Consider the following 19,839-nt stretch of genomic DNA (forward strand, 5'->3'; position numbering starts at 1 on the left):
TGCTGAGAAGCAATTAGATTCAAGCTAATTACTGTAAATAGTTTTTATAATTGCTTGTAAAACATTCTACTACCTGTACATCTGTTAAAGTCAGTCGAGGCCTGTAGAATATTTTTTTTTTTAAAGAGAAGGCTTAATGTTATTACTCAAGGGCCAAACTATTTTCTTGAAATCTTCAAGAATATATGCCATATAAAATACTGAAGGAAAGCATCTTGATGATACTGAGTGGGAGTATCAGTAAACTGTCTCAAGAACTGTCTAGTTTCTATTTCACAGCTGTATCTATTATGACCTGGAAAGACTGTTCCAGAACCTAAAAGGATCTTTCTCAAAAGCAATAAATAGATAGACAGATAGATAGATAGATAAAATAATTTGCAGGTGAATACTGAGTTTCTTAGCTTTGTCCGATTTATCGGGTTTTTACTTCCACTTGAAGCACAAAGAAAATATTCTCTTTCTCATGTCCTTCTACCATAACCATTATTTCTTCCTTTGATGTTGGACAGAGTTTGGCTTGGCATGATCCACAGTTTTATACCACACTTTCAAGGGCACACAAACCAGTTGGCGTTCCACCACCTCTGTGCCCTAACACTCACAGCTCAGTTCTTCCTCTTCCCACAGGTCTTCCAACTCTTGTTCTGAACTTGACCCCACTGTCTCTAGTTTAGCCAACCATTTTTGCACCAGCTGATGGGTGCTCTGCCCGTCCTGGTCTGTTGTTTGGGTTCTGGTTCACCTGAAACAGGTCTCCTGGTGTCTGGGGGCAATTTCAACAAGCACACATGGATTGTTCATGTTAGTTTGTCTAAGCATACAGTAATACATTGCCAATTTCTTTCAACAAACTGTAAAGTAACAAAATGCAAACACAGGAATGTGTTGATGGGTTGTCCTACCATTTATGAGCTTCATCTCAGTTCTAATCTTAGTACCACAGAGAAGACAGAACAGAACCCTGAACGGAGCATGGTATGGGACCTGCCAACAGTAAGGTTGAGAGCAACTCCCTGCATATTGGAATGTGAGGGGAAAGAGGAACCAGAAGTCAATTTTTGCACTTTCTAGGTCTGATGCTTTATTAGCTTGCTCCTGCACTGAGAGGACATTTCCTTGCATGCCTTTGCCTTTTTAGCTTCTGGTAACCTAAAGCAGCCTCGCACAGGGCTTGTGCAGTTGATTGAAATGCTGCCGACTGCTTCTGTAAGCTGATAGGAAAAACTGCCAGAAGCCAAGGTGATGGCCACAAGCTGCTCTGATGGGATTTCACAGCTCTTAGACTGTCCTGTAGGCCTGGTATATTTTACCAATTGTATCACTTAAGAAATGTTTATGAACAGATAGACTTTGGACCTCCAAGTGGATATTGAGCTACTATAGCAATAGAGGTACACCTCCAAAAGGTAAGTAAAGAAAGAAGAGGGAAAGCAAAGCAATCAGAAAAAAACGAAAATATATGCTTTTTTTAAAAAAAAAAAGTTGTGAAGTGGTTTTTGTATAAAAAATGCCTTTCTTATTGTTTCCCTTTGAAATACTCCTGGTTTAAAATCCCGATAGATAAAAACATTCCATTTTTTAAAAACTAACATATGGCAAAAATTGGTACCAGTAAATAAAAGCACATAAAGCTAAATCGCACCATTCTAAATGTTAGTAAAAATGACAAAATAAAATACTAGCTATATAAACTACGCACAGGTGTGTAGCATATTACAAGCAAAAAACATATCTTGCAATTATAAGTCTACAGTATTTATTTCACTTGTCTGTAATTACATTTTATACATGTTTGTTTAGTAATATCAATCCAAGACATCATTTTGAGGATATAATTAACTGCATGTTAGAACAGAATGTGTTTGACTGTTTTTGTGTGTTGCAAGATTTAGAAGTCTTTGTTAGCTGTGTTTAAGTGCCACCTAGTGTTACAATTCACCACTGTCGATCAGAAAACCCTTTTCTCCTAAATTTTCAGAGTAAAACCAAATTGCGGGGTTAAGAAAAAAACTAGGGTCACAGTGCCCACATTTCAGTGCCAACATAAATCCTTAAACTGTATTTAGGCAGATGACACAATCTCACCTGAAACACTTCTATTGCAAACTGCGACCAAGCAACAGAGAGACTACCCTGGTGTTTAAGTGTACACTCGGTGGTATTAGCACAACTGGGCAGTAAATACAGATTCTCAGGGTCTCACAACTTTGCAGATTTTTCAGCTTTTTATACCAGTGATCCAACAGTAAACTCACATAAAGATAGAAGTATCTAACAAAGACACAGTATCTGGGGGGATAAAAGCTTTTTATGAAAACTATTAAATATTTTTTTCCTGTAAGATGCACAGTATAACTGGAAACTGGGGGAGGATGATACGCGAGCTACAGTTAGGTGCCAGTGCATTAAGAGAATGCCGTTCCCCATGTAAGTGACTCCTATCTGTAAAGCCCAGTTTCTGCAATGATCCTCACTGATTTGACTGTGGGCTCTTCACAGATACGAAGAACCATCTATTCAAACCATTCTGCTCTTGGGGATTTCTGGCTGTTACTAGCAGTCTTTTTTTTTTTTTTTTCTGTAAGTTTAAAGCTTATATTCTTGCAAGTTGGGAACTGATCTAGGTTAGGTTGCTCTTCTAATGAAAGAAGAACATTAATACTGAAAAACTAAATGCAGAGTTTATAGCTCATTAGCTATGAACTTACAGAGTGTTTCAGCCACTGTCACATAAAGCAGTCATTAAGAAATTACGGCATCCATCCTGTCTATGTTTCCACAACACTGAACAATTGATAGTACCTGTAGCTTAACTAAAATGGTCTTTGCATTCTCTCCACAAATGGCATGTATAATGGCTTATATAAGCCAAACTTCAATTTGTCTCTATTCTTTCAAAAATTCATTAAATGCTACAAGAAAGATCACTGCCATTACAGAGAACTGGTGTAGCTCAAAGTGGAATATGCAAAACACTTAGGCTTTCTGTTAAACTTAGTGAGACCGTAACCATTAGCTTTTCACACCGTTAGAAATGAGGACAGGCTCCCATTTCTCCATGTCATTTATTGGAAAGTCTTGTCTTTAACTCACAATGATTAAAAAAATAATAATTCAGAACTATTCATCCTGACTGCTGCAATAAGGAGGGGTAAGGTGACAAGTACATTAAAGAATTTATACTCAATTATATGTCATAAAGTGAATTAATGTGAGTTTGTTGCCAGACAATGAAGAAAATGGAAAAGATAAAGAGCTGAAGAATCACAAGTAATTTCTGATCAGCAGCAAGAAAGGCTCATGATGAAGCGTCTTAAAACGCTGGGCTCACAGAATGTTTAGAAAGGAAACAGGGAAGAACAAGCTTTTTTTCAGAGCAGCTTTTAGGAAACACCTGCAGCTGTAAATGTGTATAATCTATCAAGCAACAATGAAGAAAATGAAGAAAAAAATGAACTTTCAGCTGTAGGTGGCTTAGAATTGTTTGGTGTTTTCTGCAAAGGACAAAGCATTCCCAAAGAAGTGGATTAATTGTGCTTTTTTTTTACAAGTACTTTTTGATGGAAGTTTGACTATGAAAGACTAGAGTCAGCCTCAGTAACTCTCCAGCTGTGAGGCCTATAAGAAATTCTGCTCTCGAATATAGAGGGCAAGACCACACATGGTTTGAAAACGCACGGGCAGGACCTGGCCCGCATTCACAGCACGCTTCCCGTGCCAAAAAGGTAACGTCGTGCCTTCTGCAGGGAAGTAACAACTGGCATCAAAGTCCACCTCGCTAGAGAACACCGTTGCGTTGGGACGAGCGGGCTCCCCAAGGAAGGAGGGAGAACAGGCAACGCTAACCCTCAGCAACACCTCAACGCCACTCGCTGCGGGGTCACTCTTCCTCGGTGTATTTGGGCTGCAAAGCCCACAAAGTTTGCCCAAACTGTTGCCAAATCTCGCGTGCTTGTGCGTAGGGCTGGGGGTGGCCCAAGCGATGGATTTCACCGCAGACGGGGCCCGGAACCGCCGCCGCCGCCCTCCGGCTGCTCCCCGCCCGACTCCGCTCCCCACCACCGGCCGGGCGGCCCCTCACGGGTAACGGTCACTGCGCGAGACTGCGCGAGACCGCCCTCCAGCCGCCACTAGCGGCCCGCCCACCGGCAACGATTGGGCCCTGCGTTCTCTCACTCCTCCAATCACAGCGGCGAAGGCGGATCCCGACCTCGTCTGATGCCGCCTACTGTGGTGCGACGAGACCAATCAGCTTCTACGACTAGGCTCCACCTTTCCGGCCGTCTCCATGGCAGCGGGGGGGGGAAGAGGTTAAGGAGTCATGGGGACCATGGTGGGTGGTGGTTTTCCTTTTCGAAGCCGGCGAGGCTGAAGGTAAACTAGATCTGCCTATTTATTTATTTTTCTTCCCTGCTTTCTTCCCCCACAATCCTACAGAACGGTACATTCCGACGGGCTCTTAGTTGTGTGGTTCCCCCCCCCCCTTGCCAATGGTAGGGCTAAGGGCGTCTCCTGCGTGCCCCTTCGCGCGCGCGCGCCGCCGGCGGTCGTGTGGGCTTCCCCGTGCCCGCTGCGCTCCCGCCTTTGGCAGGGGTTCGGCCTGAGGGGGAGCGCCCTGCCCCGCCGCCTCCTGCCGCCTCTGGGCCGAGGTGCCTCCCGAGGGCTTCTGACGAGACAGGGGGGTGAGCGTAGGGCTGCTGGAGGCGGGGGGGGGCCTGCCTGCGGCGGCCCAGCCCACCTTGCCTCACGCCTTGGCAGCCGCCCGTGAAGCGATTGCCCCGTGGTGCTCACGCTGGGTGCTTGATTATTGCTGCCGTTTGTAAGCTAGGCCCCCCTAAAGAAAAGAGGTGCGTGCGGGTGTCCTCCCCGTGCTTTGGTTTCTCCCGTTGCCTGCGCGCAGAGATCTCTCCTGGTCTCGCAAGCAGCATGAGGTTCCCTGGGCAGGAGCATGGAAGTTCCCCAGCTGAGGGGAAGAGCACAGGGGGGTTGTGCTCCTCGTTAAACGAAGGGGAAGCATTAGCAGCAGGCCCGTTGCATACAAGTATTTTTTGGAGTGTGGTGAAAGATGCATCCCTAGAAAATGCCCCCTGCTGAAGTCAGAGCGCACGTGTAAATAACTTGTTTCAAAGTTATGTGTGACTCTCTTGATACACAGGAGGCCTTTCCTAATGCGCTCATAGCTTGATGAGGTCTTTTAGTTCTCCCGCCCTTCAATGTTGTGAGCATGTGATAGGTTCTTTTATTTCCTTCAATTTAATTTAATGTGACAACAATGTAGTCACCTCTGAGGTGAAAAAATACTAGACTGTGAAACACTTTGAGCCCTCTGAAAAGTGCTGTAGGATTTTAGTTTGTGAGCAGTTGATTTCCTTCATATCTCAAAAAAGTCAGTAAGGTGTAAACAATTTAAGCTGTGTATTCCATTGTGTACTGTGTTACAGTACAGAATGGCTGATCTGAAGAAGTTTTCACTTAATTTTTCAAGCATTCAAAAGTTAAACTGGCTTAGTAGCTTGTTATTTAGTTTAATCATGCCTGTACTTAAACATAGATTCCTATGAACAGGGCACTGTACCCGTGAGAGGTAGTTATATTTACAAGTATAACTTTGTGTTTAGAGGGATGTGACAAGAACCAGAAATCACCAATGTAAACAGTAATACAGAAATTATGCAAGCACATAGTTTGCATGTGTCGTTGTAAGCATCTGAAACTTGAGAAATCTTAATGCTAAATCTGAAACTTGAAAGTCAAATTTTAGTTCTCATAAATTATTAGAATACAGTAAAATTTACCTAAAACATATTGTGAACATTAGCAGTGTGCATGTATTCAAAGCATAATGTAACAATGTCTTGTGGTGAATATTAAACTTTATAAGCAAGGTTTTTATAGATAGCTGATACATAGATATAATGTGTGCAACTTTTTAACATGAAATTGTTTAATACTGAAAAGTATATGTTCATGTATGCCTTTGGAAGATTTTAATTTCACTTGGTTTTCCTTTAATAGTGACAAAACTCAGGGAAACAACTGAAAATGTCGTCCTATTTGGCTCAGGAGGTTCACCTTGCTAGAAGACATGAAGAGATGTAAGTACTGTTTCCCCGCTGTGGCCTGCTGCACAGCAGTTTGTGTTGTGGTCTTGCGAGACCTCCCTTACTGTACATGACCATCCCATGAATTGTGGATCTGAGCTCTGCACAGAACACAGTGGTATTTCAGCAAGGGGTTGGTGTTCCAGGAGGTGGCACTCTTCCTTCATGAACTATTGGAATTAGCATCCTTGATTGCTGGTAAGGGTATTTAGGTTGATGAGGGTTTTGACTTCCAATGGTGGTACTGGTTTAAGATCTCCATTGTTAACCTCCTGTCACTGTTAAATTCTTATTTGGGGAAGGTAATTGGATTCTCTCACTCCACACCTCAATTATAGAATTGCTTCTTTGTTGCCCTGTAAACTCAGATTGTGAGGCAAATAGAGTAATGATTCAGAAAAATCTGCTTTTCTTGTAACAACTAGTACTTGCCAATGAGCAAGAGTAGTACTGATCAAGTCACCCCAACCCACCCTGTCTTTCCTGTTCTGGGAGACTCAGTGCTTCTAAGCACCTTAGCATATGAGGACTGCTGGTTGCAACATTATAGCTTCATACAGGCACAGCAGGTGGTGTCTGCCTGTACCTTTTCCCTCCCCCAGCACACCCACCCTACAGCCGGCTTAATTAGCCCCATAGTTTTGAGAAAACTGGGTAAGGTAAAAAGGTTATTTTCTAGCTCCTGAGCAAAATGTTCTACCCACTTAACAAAATGTTTTCCTTTGTAGACTGTCTCAGAGATCAGAGCTGCTACAGCAGATGGAGACTTATCTAGGAGACAAAAAGACTAAAAAGACATGGCAAACTCAAGCAGCTGATGCAGCTCATAAAAGGAATGCAGCACTTTTAAATGTAAGTTTCTGCAACGACCAGGAACTGCATTGAAATGTCATGGTTATATAGCTTAGAGAATTTTTTAAAAAGTGTTTGCTCCGTAGTTATCATTTGAATTCTCCTATATACAGTTCCCTCTTCTGGAACTTGACCAAAACTATTAAATGACAAGTCTTTATTATCTGGTGGCATCACTACCTATTTCCCATGCCCTTCTTATGTGAGCCTCGTGGTGGCAGCTGCTACTATCTTTTTTTTTTTCTTTTTTTTAAAGTACACGTAGAGATGCAACACATGCTATTACATGTCTACCTAAGAGAACTTAAGAGTCTGACAAGACTCAGCACCTCTACACTTTGATATGGGGGTATATTTGGAAATAGGGGCTGACCAACCTATAATGCTCTTAGTGCAGGGTAGGAACTATTGTCCCACTATGGTTGTGGAAGAAGTTCTCGGTTTAATGTTTTTCTTTAAGAGGTGTAGAGTGACTTCAGGAATCTTACTTGCAAGTCTGTAAAAGCAGTTTTTTGTGTTTCTGGCTCTTCCTATTAGTGATACTGTTAATAATGTTAATAGCTGTTCTACATACCTGTGGTCATATTTAGGTAAAACTTGTGTTTCCTAGGTAAATTCAGCAGTTTGAGAATGGGCAATTAAAAAGATGTAGGTTTGATGCCAGGGACTGGAATGCTAAAACCTCTTCTGGAACCCCTAGCTTAGGCATCTGTGTTTGAAGAGATTGCACTTGACCACTGGCCTAAGCATACGTTTGAAAAATGTTTGTCTGTTCTGCAGGAAGCTGCAGAAAACTGTACCTCTCGTGCGTTTTCTTTAAACTCTTACTTATTAAGGGTCCATATTGCATGTGTTGTGCTTATTGAAATAATAAGTTTTACTCCAGAAAAATAAAGTATTAATTTATGTCACCGAAATTTTTTTGTTCCTTCATGTAGAGCCTGGTTAAGATTTAAAATGTTCACATTTCAGGTGGGTATAATTCTATCGCAGGCCCTCTTTGTATTTAAATGGAAGTTACATTTAGGGAGTGTCAGACAAGGCAGAACAGTTAATCAGGGGTGCCCTCTTAACTATTCTGTGACGAGGAAGGTGTTTCAACTTGGACTCTGGTAAACTGGCACATTCTGGGCTGGGGCAATCAAACCCCTCTGAGTGCATATCGACAAGTGTAGGTGCTTCAAGGGGAGGCTGGGGAGAGGTGGATGGTTGGCTTATTTTTTCTATAGTTCATGCTCCATTAATTTAGTAATTTCAGCCATTATGATTCCCATTTCCCATATGCATTTTATAATAGGTTTTTATTCTATAAATATCTTTTTAATAAACTATTTGTATTTTATAAATACATTCTCAGTTAACATGCATAGGCGAACATAATAGATGCAGGGTATATTTCTGCATGCTGAAAGCTTGTTGTATTGGAAATGTTAACAATAGCTCAGACATATACAGAGTGTAAATATTTTTGCAGTTAAACAGATATTTGCCATCTTCTGTCACATCCTCAAAATTGTTCCTTTCAAGTGTCAAAAATGTTGGTGTTTGTACGGAAAAAAAGCAAAAACATATGTATCAAAACAAATTCTGTTGCAGGATAAAGTAGCATAAATCAGTTTAAATCTATTAATTTTATACTAGTTTTAACAGGCATGCACTCCTGCAGATGCTTTCTGATAACAGAAGAAAACAGGAAAGAAAAAAATCTATGCAGAATAATATATGAGAAGCTTGAAAACAAGACTGATTAATGTGCCAGCTTCAGAATATTGTTCCTGATACCAGGCACTGTACATTTCACAGTTACCATGTGGAGAGTTGTTGATTTGGCCTACTCAAAAATACATGGACATGATGAAGTGTTATTTTTTTATTTGCATTTCTGGTTTTCTGCATGTAAGCAAAATCAGTTGTTTTCAGTATGTGATCATAGCAAAAAACATTTTTCTTTCTCTGAGCTAGTTGATATTTATGCACAGGAAAGCATTTCAACATTAATTTATTTTCTAATCAGTAGGAAGCAAGGAACTAAACATTTTTTTTTAATTGAAATTTTAACATTATAAGCACTTGTTCAGCATTTTAACATAATTATCAGAGTATTTTCCTTGATGTCCAGCGGGAGACTGCAGATTAGGGAAATCTGTATCGTTTGGTACTTATATAATGTTGTTGTACTAAAAGCAGAAAGTAGACTAGTATTTTTAATCTAATTTATGACATTTGTCAGCACTGTTTCTTGTGTTTAAAAATATGTATTGCTGTGCAACAGCTTATAACATGAAATAGAAAGTAAAGACTATGCTATATAGTACTTAGTATTGGGAAGGTAATTTAGTCCAAATTTGCTTTCCTTCACAGGCATGTAATTCTAGAATTATTTAAATGGGATTCTGCCAGACTGATATCAATATAAGTGACAGCTGAATGTGGTCCTCTAAAAGTGATGCATGTGTCATGCATTCCATTTTACCTCTGGGGAAGGGACTTGAATTGTTTTTGTTCCAGTCCTTGTGGTTTTAGGGGAAGCGTTGTAAGATGCTCTCTTTTTTCTGTACTGTGACATATTAGATTTGCTGCTTTTTCCAAAGAAGTTTACACCACTGATGTATTTATTTTGATATTGATGATGGGGTTTTCTTTTTCATATAAAGCTTACCAGTTGTATAGACACACAAGAAGTGCCATCTAATCTTTCAGTAGTTCCAGTTATTTTCTAAAGCATACTACACCTTCCAGCAAAAATTTCTTTCACTGTCTGTCATTAAATCAGTATTCCGAATGACAATAGACTGCACAACATGCAAACTGGAGTGAGCAACGAAAAGACACATCCAATATCTAGGCTATGCCAAAGTGACCTTCTCTACTAGACTTATATGCACAACTGCTGTCTCCTTTCTTGCCTGAAAGACACTCATTTCCTGTCATCATAAACATGCCAATGACTTCGCTGAGTATATAAAGAAGTAATGATCTTGATTGATACTCTTCCATCCTGTGAAAAAATCCTACAGGAGTTAGGAAGAAGGAATCCAAAAGGAGGAAGATCCTGTGGAAGACTATGAAGTGAACAGTACTGATTGGCCCTTCTTTTCAGTATGGTGATAACTTTTCCAGACTTGGTCTGAGCCATACTGATAGGAGCTGCTTTCATTTGGTGCTATTTGTGGTGTAGCTGTTCTAAGTACATGCAACGGAGAAATTCCTTGCTTAGGTTAGTTAAGTCTGAGTTGTCCTCTGTTATTTTGACATTGTGACTTCAAATGGCTTCCATCTTTTTTGGTCATATTCCACCCTTATGTTTATCCCTTGTTACTCTTTTCTCGCCTGAAAAGAGGCAGCCATTTGCTACTTGCAATGATTTGGATAAATCTGAGGCTTAGTTTGCTCATTCTTAGACATCCTTTAGCTTCCTACAAGGGTATGCACTTTGGTGTAGAAAAGGGAGAACAGTTTTGCTTGGATTAGGTTTGTAATTATGTACAAGAGAATACAGTCATGCTGTAAAAGGAGATAATAAAATAAGATGAACACTGTAAACTGTACGAACTGAGTGTATCTGTATCACTAAGTTGAACTTCAGCTAACAGTAAGGCTGGTTTTTGCTTTTATTAATCATACTCTACTGAATTTGAGTCATATTTTTCAAACTAAACTTGAGTCGAGCCCTGTTTACTTATTGATGTATTCAGATTGGCTATTATTCAAAACGAGTAATCATGTTTGGTCTCTCTTGTGGATATGCTCCTCCAGAATCTCACTCTTTTCAATGCCAGCGGTGGTGAATATTTGGGAAGTCCCTTTGGGGAATTTCCTCTCTCATTTAGTTTTTCTGTTGTACTCTTCACACCCGCTCTCTGCTCCCAACTCTTGCCATCTGCTATACTTTCTTTCCCCCTCCACTCTGTTCAGCTTTGGCTTCTTCACACCCCACTCCCACGTCCCTTTCTGTCTCTCTTCATCTGCCCACCACTCAATCTCTTCAATGTTTGGGTATGGAACTAAGCCCACAAGAATGGGTCAGAACTTCAAAGGGGGAGGGCGGTTAGTGGAGGGGGGGGGAGGCATGTTTTGATTTGTTTGTTGCTGTTGGTTTTTGGTGGATTCTTTTTTTAGAAATTTATTTAGGCCTTTGTGAATCCAGCGTACATCCACTGGACAAGCAGAAACCCAAATACTGATTTTTTTGTGCGAAAGCTATGTGAGGTGCATTGTCATCCAAGTTTGTCTGGTGAACAGCTTGCTGCAGCTCTACATTTTTGTGCACATGTTATGCATGCATATTAGCAAGTCATCTTTGTCTTGAGGAGTAAAGATCTTGCACATAATTTGCCTGGTTACTTTACAGTTACAGTAGCTAGAATACATACTTCAGTCTTTGTGCAGCACAGAGAAAACCATTCTGTTCACTCTGCTTTTTTGTAAGTTTTAGAGAACAGAATTTAACCGTAATATACCCTGGTGTGCAGAAAGAATAATGGTGTTTTACAGCAACAGTCTTATGTGGTCATGCAATTTATTCTTGTATCAAAAAGGTATAGCAAACATATTTAGAAACTGCAGGATGTTAGTCTTACAAGTCGAATTTTGGGATGACTAAACAGAAAGATTTGAACTTCAGTGTTATTATTTGAATGCTATTTAGCTGTATTGAGTTAATTTAATTAATGTCTTTATATGAGTGTGCATTTGCCTTTTAATATTCTGAGTATTTGTTTTTAAAATGTACTTTGCCTGTGTTTTAGGATATAGAAGCAGCAGGAAAAAAGCTGCAAGAAAGAGTGTATTTACTTCCACATCCCGATACTGTTAAGTTAGAAGTAAGTCCTAGAACTCTTTTTATTTGCTGTTTACCAAATATTTTGCTTTTTTCCCCCCTGAAGCATGTTCTTAAAGTGAAAATAATTGATTTTAAAATCCAGTGACTGGTATAGCCAAAGGCCTGTGTACAGTGTAGCAAGCTGAACCTAAATTCTGGGGCAAGGTCCCTAGATTCTGGAGCATTCTGGTGGAAAAATTTAGCAGCTTTCAGATCTGTACAAACTTCTATTTAAAAATGAAGTCAAATATAAAAATGAGTATATGAATATCAGAAGATTACTGTGTTTATGTCAGAGCTATGTAGTTTGTTTTATATGGTCATCCCATTTTCAGTTTGCCACTGATTGTTATCTTTATATTTCAGGGTCAACAGTTTATCAGCGTGAACAGAGAAATTTTTACTTCTCAGAGTTATTTTGTGGTTTTATGGGAGCTTGTGAAAAGTACTGCTACAGCAGGAACACTCGAATTTTATTTCTCAACCTGTTGTCCTAAAACATTATTTTAAAATAAAAATTCTGAACAGCAAGTTACTCTGAGAGCTAAATATTATCCTGATACAACATAACAAGTTTGATTCCCTAGTCTCAAGGCTGTTTTATCAGCATGGAATGAATGATGAGGACAGAAGCAGTCCTGGGAACAGCTCTTCCTGATGCAAACTAAACATCTTAACCACAAGGCTGAGTCAGATTCCCACTTGTGTTTCTTGCAGCAGTGGTTTGCGAGTTCTTCATTGTATGGTGGCTTAGTTTCCTCAGGCATAGTAGCGCAAGACTGTCCCACACCATTTTGTGTGCTAGGGCACTGTCAGAGGAGGGGAAAGGTATAGATTTTAGCACTGTCAGCCTGTCAAGAGAGGCTGTATTGTACATTAGTTTCACACCTGCTGGGCAAGTGTTGTAATGCTTAGGCTATTACTTAAATGAGAGGCATCACTTCTTCCAGTTACAATCAAAAGTTTTTGTCTGTCATTGCATTTTGTAAATAGCCTGCTCCTATCACTGTGACACGATGCACACTGAGTATGCCTATTCAGTGATTTTGCTGAAATTTTTTTTCATATTTTAGGCACAGGAGTACATTTTTTCCTAGAAACCTGTACATCTTTGATGTTAGGCTACTAACACTGAACCTATTTTGACTGTGTTCAGAAATAGTTTTAGACTCATTGAGGACTTTCAAGGCACCCCTAGAGTTGTTTGTATCAGTTTTGGACTGCTTCTCCCTCTGTCCTGTGTTAGGTGTTAAGCTGCTTGCAACATGTAGACTGAAGTCCGCACAAATTGGAGAATGCAGAGCAATTGCTTATGGCTGCAGAGATGTCTACGCTCTGCAGGAGCAGTGGTTGAATTTTAGAGAGAACAGAGTTACTATTTGAAGGAGAAGATCCTATTTCAGCCTTTTTTATACTTCTAGAGAAGAGTGCTATAAATAGTGGAAAAAGAAAACTTTCTTTCATAGTACAAAATTCTTGTGCGTGCTTTGTTCCAAAACACTTCTGAGCATATTTCACTCAGCCATATATGTGTCTGTATTAATATACTTTGAAAGTTATGGCTATAATGGATCCCCAGCTTGCTAAGTCGGAGTAGTTTTGTGTGACAGCACATATGCTTGTCAAAAAAGATTCTTGAGTAAATCTGTTGAAGAAAATATTTTTGTAAATCTGCAAGAGCCATAGTTATATCTGAGTTACATGTAAGGATCAAAATGATTAGCCAGGAATCTAATACTCTGCAGGAAGATGTTCGGTTTTGTGGTACGCTTCTCCTACATTATATACTTAAACAAGTAAAGAAAAAAAGGCTCGATATATATTTACTATAAATATTCTCTGCTACAAAATTACTTTTTTCTGAATGGACATTGATACCTAAAAATACTTACATGGGTGGATGGATTAGATGGTGGATGGCTTAATACAGCTCTTTGATCACAGTGGTTTGTGGAAAAAAACATACATGGCACCTAAAATTTTAGGATACCAACACAAAAATGATGAATGGTATATCCAGATAAAAGAGAAGTTAGATTTATTACTCAGAGGCACAGGGTAATCCACAGTGGTTTTCCTAGACCACAGGATAATATCCAGCTTTTTTTTTTTTTTATTTATGCTACAAATACTGGAACCAATTACTTCAGATTTATCAGGTCTAAAATTTTACTGAAGTATTTTGAACTACATTACTGCAAACTTTTCTAGGACAACCAGTTTACATAGCACTTTTCATTCATAACATTAGACTTTTTTTTTTTCCACTTCAACATTAAATTCCACTAACATACATACTTAAATATAAAAGCTGCTTTTGGAATAGCTTATTATCACGGAAGATATTTTTTTAAAGGTACTGTGAGGGTCTAAACTAATTGTTGCTTACCACAAGAGGGCACATTCAGTAACTTCACAGTTCATGCTGCAGAATGACATCTTTCCAGGCTAGTACTTTGTATCATACAAGAGATTTGAAATTTCATGTACATTGTTCTTTTCTGAATTGCTTCACTCATAAGGCAAGATTTAATAATGCATTGCAGATCTATATTGTTTTTAAATAGGCTGACACAGATTTTGAAATTAAGTTTATTTTTTTCTTATATCTTTCTCAGACTCTCTATTGGGCATCAATAAAAGAATCTCTTCCTAAGTGGGAACAGTTTCTTTTAGGAAGAGCAGAAGTTCCTGTTGGTTTTAAGAAAACGAAAACTACAAAAAAGAACATAAGCTACCCAGATGATGATGCACAAAAATAAGCACTCTAGTTTAATTTTGTTTTGTAATTTATGGCTTAAGCAGACAAGAACATCCAGATCAGGCAACAGAATATCATGCCATTAAATTGTAATGTAAATAATTTAAATTAAAATTAACTATATTGGATAATTTGCTTCCATTGTTGCATTGTGTACGATTCTATATTTTTATTCTGTAGTAGAGAAGCAATCCTCAAAGGGGCTTTTAGGATCAAAAGTGAGAAACAGTGGTATATAGAAGCCTACTGAGGCAATTGCTTTTTCAGTATGAGAAGAGTTTTATGTTATTTTTAATTCTCTGCTTCTACATATAAGTGCATTAAGTAAAGACAGATTCATGCATTATCTTTCTTCACTGCAGTCATCTGTGAGGTATGTCTCTCTGTGGATGAGGAGAAAGGAAGAATTTACTGTTAACAGGAAAGGCAAGCTGTTTGCATCAGAGTAACCTTGGTTTAGCACCAGGGATCTGTAAAAACCTTCATGAGGGCAGTTGTAGAAGCACACCTTGAATTTCTGCATCTTGCTTTCCCTCATTTTTGTCATTGCCACTTTCATTGCTTCTGCACCGCACCCCAGTAACCACTCCAACCTCCTGCTGCCTACTTTGCATTTCCTGTCTGATGGGTGGGTAAAGACAAGCAAACCTAAACAAATCTCTAGGGTTCTTTTGCTACTTCTAGGCTGCTCTTAATGCTATTTTCTTTATGTTGACGTAATCTACAATGAGAACTTTTGCTTAGGCGTGAAAAGTTTGAAAGCAGCAAACTGAAAGGTAGCTGGCAGTGGCTGTCCAAGAACCAAGCATATATAGAAGTTGAGGAGATAATATTTTCATTTTCAGCCATTGAACAGCTCCTTAGCTTCTTCCTACAGAGGTGCAGCATCAGTGAGCTTTGATTGTACATTGGGCTAATTCGATATGGAAATTTCACTGCTCTGTGCGGTGCTTTTTAAAGTATCAGTTCAGTGGAAGATCCTTCCAGGTGTGTGACTCAGCCTGCAGAAATTTCATCCTTCCTAAGCAAAGGAAGCCTAAGGGGAATTTTTTTTTTTAAATTGAATTAAGAACCTGGACCTGAGTCAATATATTGTTAAAATTTGATCTTATATTCAACAACATACTTCCACCTCCAACCTGGAAGTAGGAGCAAAAAAAAATTACCTCTGCCAGTGTTTGAGGATATGAAAATGTAATTATTACAAATTTTGCTAGGCTGCTAGTGAACTGATCTATGCATCTCCATGCTACATAGAGATACACATTTTTTTAATAGTAGGGATGTTTTAATGACTTTTCTTGAAACTGAGGTACTTCTTAGCAACATTTCTCATAGATGTCCTGACTGCTTTGGATCTGTATACTATAAGCAAGCTTGTGTTCATTTAAAGCTGGGGTTAATTAAACATAGTTAAGTCATTTGCTGATTAGCTGTTGGTGGGGAGTTTATGGTCCAGTCAGAACTAGAGAATTAACTTCTAGCTGAAAAATATAGGAAGTCTGGGTAGTCTTTAAGGACCAACATCTGCAGACACTTCTCCGTGAAATTAGGCACAATTTTGTCTGAATTTAGATTAGCTGGAGAATCAGTGACACAATAAAATCAAAACTTCAGCTGCAATATAAAATTGTTGTATGTTTTCAACAGGAATATTAAGAGTTCATTTAAAACTTTTTCTATTAAAGTGTCCATTAAACTGATAAGTTTTTACAGAAACTGCCATCTTAGAAATATCCTGTTGAGTGGGTGTTGGTGTTTGTAACAATAACGTTGTTTTCATAATATGTGATGGCAGATTAGCACGCTTCTCTGCAGTGTTGTTAACAGTTGTAATTAAGGAATAAACAGTAAAGGGTGTCAGTCCGATGACAATTTCATCTATAGTGTCACAATACAAAATGTCACAAAATATTAGAACTGTTATATAACTACAAAAATATCAAATTAGGCTTTCATCTTACAAGCAGAGAGCTTAAAAAAAACCTGGCATAGAGACCATTGCAATTTTATACCTACTCAGTGTTCTGTCACAAAGACAACTTGGTAATATTTTCTTCTGTAAGATCACAATGTGGTTCTCAGTCTGATTTAGTGGGAATGTGTATGGATCTTAGAATTATGGAGCTCAGATTTAAAAAGAAAATAATTGGAATCAGTTCAGCAAACAAGGGAAAAGCTATTACACATGATGCCCAAAATGAAGAAATGGGTGAGCAGTTAGTTCTTAACAAAGACTAGGATTCATCCTGGTCTTTGCATCCAAAGGGAAATCACTTAACTAAAATACGGGCCCCTGCATACTTTATGTGTGAATAATCTGGGTCTTTATCTCTCTGGACTCTGCCTTTAACACCGGGACACAATGCAGATGCTCACTATCTCCTTCCCCCTTCTGGCTTCCCATCGAAGGAAGGCTAAGTTTGTGAACTATGAGAGCATGGCAGCTGGATGGGTGAGGGTTTATTTGGGAGCGTGCTGTGAGAGGCATCTGCAAGCAGTGTTAGTGTAGTTTTTGTGCTGCGGTTAACTGCTCAGATATTGTGTTTCTGATTATGTTGTTATTATTGGGCAAAGAGATTAAAATTAAATGATCTTTTCTTCAGAGAAGGAAATTACTTTTTTTTATTGCAGCATAGCTTTAGAAGCAATAGACCAGGTAGTGCATGGAAAATTGTATAGGAACATGTCCAGAAAAGGAAAAAATGAAGAGAAACTTTTAAAGCAGGAATGTGTATAGGTGACTGCTCTCAGAGACAAGAACCTTCATGTTGGCCTGTGGTCTGATATAAATAACTGTAATTGCGTATGACTGTGAAACAACACAGCAGTAGGGGCAGGGAGGGAGGCACACAGCAGGGCTATTAAGGTACAGGAGCGAGTGTTTCCTGATTTGGCACAGACCTCTGGGCAATCAGTGGCAGGGAACATAATTATATGGTATCTCCTGTTGGATTTCTTGAGTGCACAGTTTTTACTATGACTGAGCTGGCTTGCTGCTTGCCGCTTATATAGATACAATTTTGAGAAAGCAAATTGTAGTTAAACTTAAATGTGGTTTGTTTTTTTTTTTTAAATCCCCCCAAACCGATTAATACCAATAGGGTTTAATATCTGCTTTAAATCAGATCTTGAATGGGTATTCTTCACCAGCTCAAAGCTGTTACTTCAAACATATTGATTCTATGTAGTTACCCCATCTCATCCCAAGCTTGTACGTATATATAAATATAATATATAACATATATATCTTACATAATTTCCTACCCATCTTGGGTAATATTTTTTTTCCTTCAGAACATACCCTGCTACTCTGCATTCTTGACTTGCTGCTTGCCCTTTTGTGCTAAAGTATATGTATATGTAAGCTGCAATGGTCCTAAGAGCCTGTTGCTGCTTGTGCTTTTCTGGTGGGTGGAGGAAAGCAATTGAGAGAAGAACAGTAAGGAAAACCAAAGGTTTTGCCTGTTTGTAAGTTAATCTTGAGTATCTTACAAGAAGAAATGATTAATCATCCTTTTTTAGGTTTGTGCACAGATGAGTAACCACAGTACTAACCCAGGAGCACAGCCTGTTCACCCATCTTGTCACCTCTACCATCACATTCCCGAGCTTTTTACTTTCTCAGTTATTCTGGCTGTGGGGGCAGTAGCAGAAGGCATGTTAGTTTTCCCCAGGATAAGAAATCTCTTACTCCGCAGAATCTTCCTCAAGCCTATTAAGTTCATTTGAGAGTACATTTGAAATAATAAGAGGGTTTAGACATGTGATATTTGACACTTACTATGGTATCCTCTTGATTGTATTTATTCAGGGTCATGTTTTCATAGAAGTTGGGAGCTAGTTTTAGGCTGAGCTTACAGTTCTTCATTTCTGTCTTTTTCATTCACATAGAGCAGGTCAGGGATGTAGTTGCTCAGTTTGAGCTTGTTGGTACTGAAAAATAGGAGAACCAAATTTGAAATGGAATGTACTTTTAGAGGTTACATCTGAAAGAAAACATTATTTACTCCATAATGGTAATTTTCATAATATTTTAATAGTTGTGTTCAGATACAACTTGACCTTAAATATCACCCCAAATGCAAGCTGTTTTAACATATTTGTAATGCTAAGCTCTTCATTACTGTAATATTCTGTTTGCTCAAGGATTATAATCCACGGATGCAATGTGTTACAGTTGAAATAAAGATTTGATTCTGTAGTCACTGCCTCTTGGATTTCAGTGTTACATTGCATGTATGAGTTGGATGTAAATTGGTGCCTGCTGTAGCCAAGTGTGTGGACAGTGAGTACACCAATGATAAACGCTTTGCTTAGGTATGGTGTTTATTTTCCTCAATTTTCCTGACACTGATCTGAAATATTAATCTGCTGAGTGAAGATTAGAATCTTGGAAGTTTCCTGCTGAAAAATCCAAATGTCATGAATCCCAGATCGATTATTTGCACTCTTCCTATTGTTTCACAATAACTGTGAACTAAATTACTTCAGATATGTGATTACTAGCAAGATACAGATAGAGATACTTAAACCCTTGTAAAGGAAACAGGTGGGGAAAAAACCCCGGTTTTCTAGTGCACCTTCCTGCTGTGTGAAGCTCTTTGTCTTTGCCATAAGTAGGGTGATTTAATTTGGGAATTTGCTACTCCTTTTAAACACAGCTAACACAGCTGAAACAGCTCTGGAAAATGCCCTAAATTGTACCCTCTGTGTATGTAGTCTTCCAGTTATTTCTTTTTCATCTGAGTTACTGTACATACGTTTGTTTTTAACGTGTACAGATAGGAAGTACGCTCACTTCTTCCCATAAGTTTTATCACTAGTGATGATGATCTTAAAAAGAAATGTGTGGTGTTCTTTCTTCTTACTCTCAGTCGTATCACCTACCAGAAAGCCCTAATAGGCAACAAAATAGTGTGAGACGGTATTTACATCACACTTTTGAAACAGATTCAAGCAGAGCCAGCTGCCATAAGATTATTTTACAAATATATTGCAAATTGATAAAAGGAAAATTTTGCCGTTCTTGAAGTAAATTATAGTCGCCTTAACTAATTACATAGCTTGAAGCCGCAGTAAATTAGTACCTGCCTCACAACGCTGTTGGGAAACGTAATTTTGGTTTCCACAGTAGCTTTTCTTTACCCATTTAGTTTGTATGTGTTCCTAATAGCTTCATTCACGGTGCTCTAACTGTTGCTCAATAAAAGCTTCCGGAGGATAATTTTCTTAAGCGAACCACATGCCTGCAGCTTTGTTAAGCGCGATCTAACCTGCGCGCTTCCCCGGCAGCTGCC

The 19,839-nt window shown here is 38.9% G+C and overlaps 1 protein-coding gene across 1 annotated transcript; it reads left to right on the plus strand.

The window, feature by feature from the left end:
• The first annotated feature begins 4,283 nt into the window (after positions 1 to 4,283).
• CEP15 (centrosomal protein 15) lies at positions 4,284 to 18,743 on the plus strand. The gene is made up of 5 exons (XM_075762316.1): positions 4,284 to 4,388; positions 6,028 to 6,098; positions 6,833 to 6,956; positions 11,705 to 11,779; positions 14,397 to 18,743. Exons 2-5 carry the CDS (start codon positions 6,046 to 6,048, stop codon positions 14,538 to 14,540), a joined length of 396 nt encoding a protein of 131 aa, XP_075618431.1. The 5' UTR covers positions 4,284 to 4,388; positions 6,028 to 6,045; the 3' UTR covers positions 14,541 to 18,743.
• Positions 18,744 to 19,839: the final 1,096 nt, after the last annotated feature.

Source organism: Balearica regulorum, chromosome 10 (assembly GCF_011004875.1).
Source record: "Balearica regulorum gibbericeps isolate bBalReg1 chromosome 10, bBalReg1.pri, whole genome shotgun sequence".
Classification (NCBI taxonomy): Eukaryota; Metazoa; Chordata; class Aves; order Gruiformes; family Gruidae; genus Balearica; species Balearica regulorum.